Source organism: Primulina tabacum, chromosome 16, assembly GCF_025594145.1.
Source record: "Primulina tabacum isolate GXHZ01 chromosome 16, ASM2559414v2, whole genome shotgun sequence".
In the NCBI taxonomy this organism is placed as follows: domain Eukaryota; kingdom Viridiplantae; phylum Streptophyta; class Magnoliopsida; order Lamiales; family Gesneriaceae; genus Primulina; species Primulina tabacum.
In genome coordinates, this window is record NC_134565.1 from 34074076 (window position 1) to 34077298 (window position 3223).

Sequence of the window (3223 nt, forward strand, 5' to 3'; positions counted from 1 at the left end):
TGTCGGAGGTGAAGAGTTGTTTAGGGCATGTTGCTTTGCTTGACCTGAACGTAACATCTCGTCCTTGTCATTTACATGATTCGGTCATGTCTAATTTGTTAACATGAAAAGCGTCAATGCATTCATCGGTCATGAGTATGTTTTGATTTCGGGCGCATCATGAACTTTTAATTTTAAATTTTGTGAGACAGATATTTTATTTAAATCACTCATAAATTATTCTTTTTTTAAAAATATAAAATAGGTTATCTGTCACATAAAAATATATAAATTTTTGTTAAAATATAGGAGGCTAAACTCGATGAAGGAGATGGATTCAAGAACAAAAGTTCAATTTTTTTTAATTGCAGTTCATAAAAAGATTCATATAAATAAATCTTATAAAATACCTCGATTGTAGAGTAGGTTGTTTTACTATTTTGCCCTTGGCGATGTCCATGTTCCATTATTTATGAAAAATATTTGATTTAGACAAACCATAATCCGTAAACATAGATATCGTGCGGTCCACTAACTCCTTTTAAATTAAACATATAAGCCACATCATTTTATCCACATTGTCCAAAAACTGGACGTGGCATGCATGTTTTCGGGACTGGGAGCTTTTATTAATGCGTAAAAAGCAAAATTATATAAGTTTCAACTGCAAATACATTTATAAGCAGGCCTCAAGACTTCAAGCCCAAAGTTTAGCATCAAAACCCGAATCAATCGGACCTATGCCATTTCTTTTTTAGCGAATCGTCCCCTGAAAATTGCATGCCCGACTGCATGGCCCAAAACTGCAGCTATAAAAACACCACCATTATAAGACACCACAGCCAAAATAACGAGATACCCGAAACCGGCCCGAATAGCGTGGATGCCGGACTGGAAGAAAACCGTAGCCACCCGGCTCGAACCGGGTCTGACCAAATTGAGATTTGAGAGAAACTCGATTAGAATGGCCAAGGCTGTGGTGGATACAAGTGCTAGTGCGTACATACCCGAGTTGTTATCGGGCCAACCCTGGAACAGGAATTCGGATTCTTTTCCCCAATAGAAATATGCCTTGTGGTGGATGTGAGCGGCGGCCCCGGGCGGTGGAGGGGCGGAGGCTAGGTTGTGGTGTGCCTGTAGGGGATTGATCAAGTTCATTCTTGAAAATTTTGTTGTGGAAAAAAATCTTTTCTTGACGTTGTAGGATTTTAGCATTTGAGGTTTATAAAGTCATGAAATGAAACTTTTGTCACAAAGATTGATTCCAATTTGAGAGAAAAAAGCAAAGGTGCCTGTCTGCCTGAGGGAATATTAATATTTTGCAAGCAATCTTTTCCCCAGTATTAATCTTACTGAATACAACATTTTCATCTTATATGCATTTTCTCCTTTATTTTAAATGAGGTTTCGCCCTTTTTTTTTCTAAAAAAAAAAAACTATATGGAAGCCTTATAAATTAAAGTATACTTGCTACAGACAAGTGTTTGGGGTCTAGAGTTCTAGACTGAGATTGGGTCCTATAACACATCTGTTTTTGTGTAGGATCCCAAATACATTCTAAAACATCTGGTGCAAACATATTCTAAGTATTAGAACAAACAATTAAAGTATATATATATAACATTTTGATTATTACAAAAATCTATTCGCGTATTTTATATTTTTTATTTAATGATAATCAAATATGTATTTGTTGTGCCAAAAATTAATTTTTTTTAGAGAAGCCCAAGAGATAAAGCCTATCGGAATTGCAGTTGGCCCAGTGAAAGAAAGTTGCGGCCGGTTACATCCATTACCCAATATGGAAGACGTGGAGTAATCGTGGAATGCGGTTGAAACTTCCCGTGGAGTGTGACAAAGGCAGAAGGAGTAATCAGAAAAAAGGACCGACAAAATCAATTCACAAAAATCTACAGCATAATTTCTGCATAATTTCATCAATTCTATGTTCATTTATTTCGATTTCCAGTAGTCAAGTATTTGAATTTTTATGTATTCCTCCGACTTTCTTGTAAAAATGTTGATCAAATTTCATAACAACACATTTAAGTTTGATGTTGTTTATGGATTTCCTGTATAATTTCTTTATTTCCCCAGTTTATGCGTTTTAGTTTGGAGCCATTTCGAAGGAATTATAACTAACGGTCGAATCGAGATTCGCAACGCTTGGTAAACGAAGTTAGATTATTTCACAAATTTGGCACGAACACGTGTCTGGCACGCTCGCAATTTTTGTGATAAACAAGTTGGCACGCCCGGTGGGACCCAATGCCTCCAAAGCGTACTGAGAAGAGTGAAGGAATTCCTCCATCACTGGGGAAAGGTCATCGCTCACAAGAAGAGTTTCAGGAAACTGATGCAGAAGGAAGAACGGTTGAAAGGCTCGTACACCAGTTCGAGGAAGAGACTATAAAGGAAGGAATTGCTGTTTCTGGTGGTGATGGGTCTTCGCCGAACTTCATGTTGGCCATGGAGAAAAATATCCCCAGCGATCTCAAGGAAATGACTCAAACTTTCACTACTGTCATGATGGAATTTGTGGCAGAAATGAAGGAATGGAGAAAGTCTGCAAAAGGCGAAGTGGTTATACCGAGAGTGATAAACTTCAAGAGAATGACGTCAAGTTGCTGAAAGATCAAGGCCAAGGATCAGGAGTTTCTCAAGCAGGTGAAAATCGCCGCTTGGGGGAAACACGAATTCCTGAATCTGCCAGGGGAGGGAGATACACTCCTTCGCACAAAAGGGATGAGGAGTTGGGGTTGAAATTCCAAAACTGCAGCAACAGCAAACAAATGGCTAGTAACGTGTTCTCTGTGACGTCTCCTAACTTACATCCAGGGGTGTATGTTGATGGGGGAATGCGTGGATATTCAGCGCCAGGTTCGGGGAATAACACTCGGGGGGCAATCTATCCTCCTCACCATTTGAGACAAACTCCAGCGTTGGATTTTGAGATGGTACGTGATGTGATTCAAGAGTTGTATGGCCTGGGAGTGAGGCCAATCAACAGACCAGAGTTTCATAAGCCATACCCCGATGTTGTTGATCGTGAAAATCCTTACCCACGAGGATATCACATTCCAGACTTTACTTTGTACTCGGGGGAAGACTGTCAATCTAACGTGGAACATATGGCGAGGTTTACAATACAGTGTGGGGAATTAGCAAATTTGGATAATTTTTCCAACTACAATTTACGTTTGTTTCCCAATTCATTGACTAGTACTGCTTTTATTTGGTATGC

At 39.0% G+C, this 3223-nt stretch overlaps 1 protein-coding gene across 1 annotated transcript; it reads right to left on the bottom strand.

The window, feature by feature from the left end:
- Positions 1 to 717: 717 nt before the first annotated feature.
- LOC142528533 (copper transporter 4-like) lies at positions 718 to 1137 on the bottom strand. The gene has a single exon (XM_075633580.1). It carries the CDS (start codon positions 1135 to 1137, stop codon positions 718 to 720), a length of 420 nt encoding a protein of 139 aa, XP_075489695.1.
- Between the last annotated feature and the right edge of the window lie 2086 nt (positions 1138 to 3223).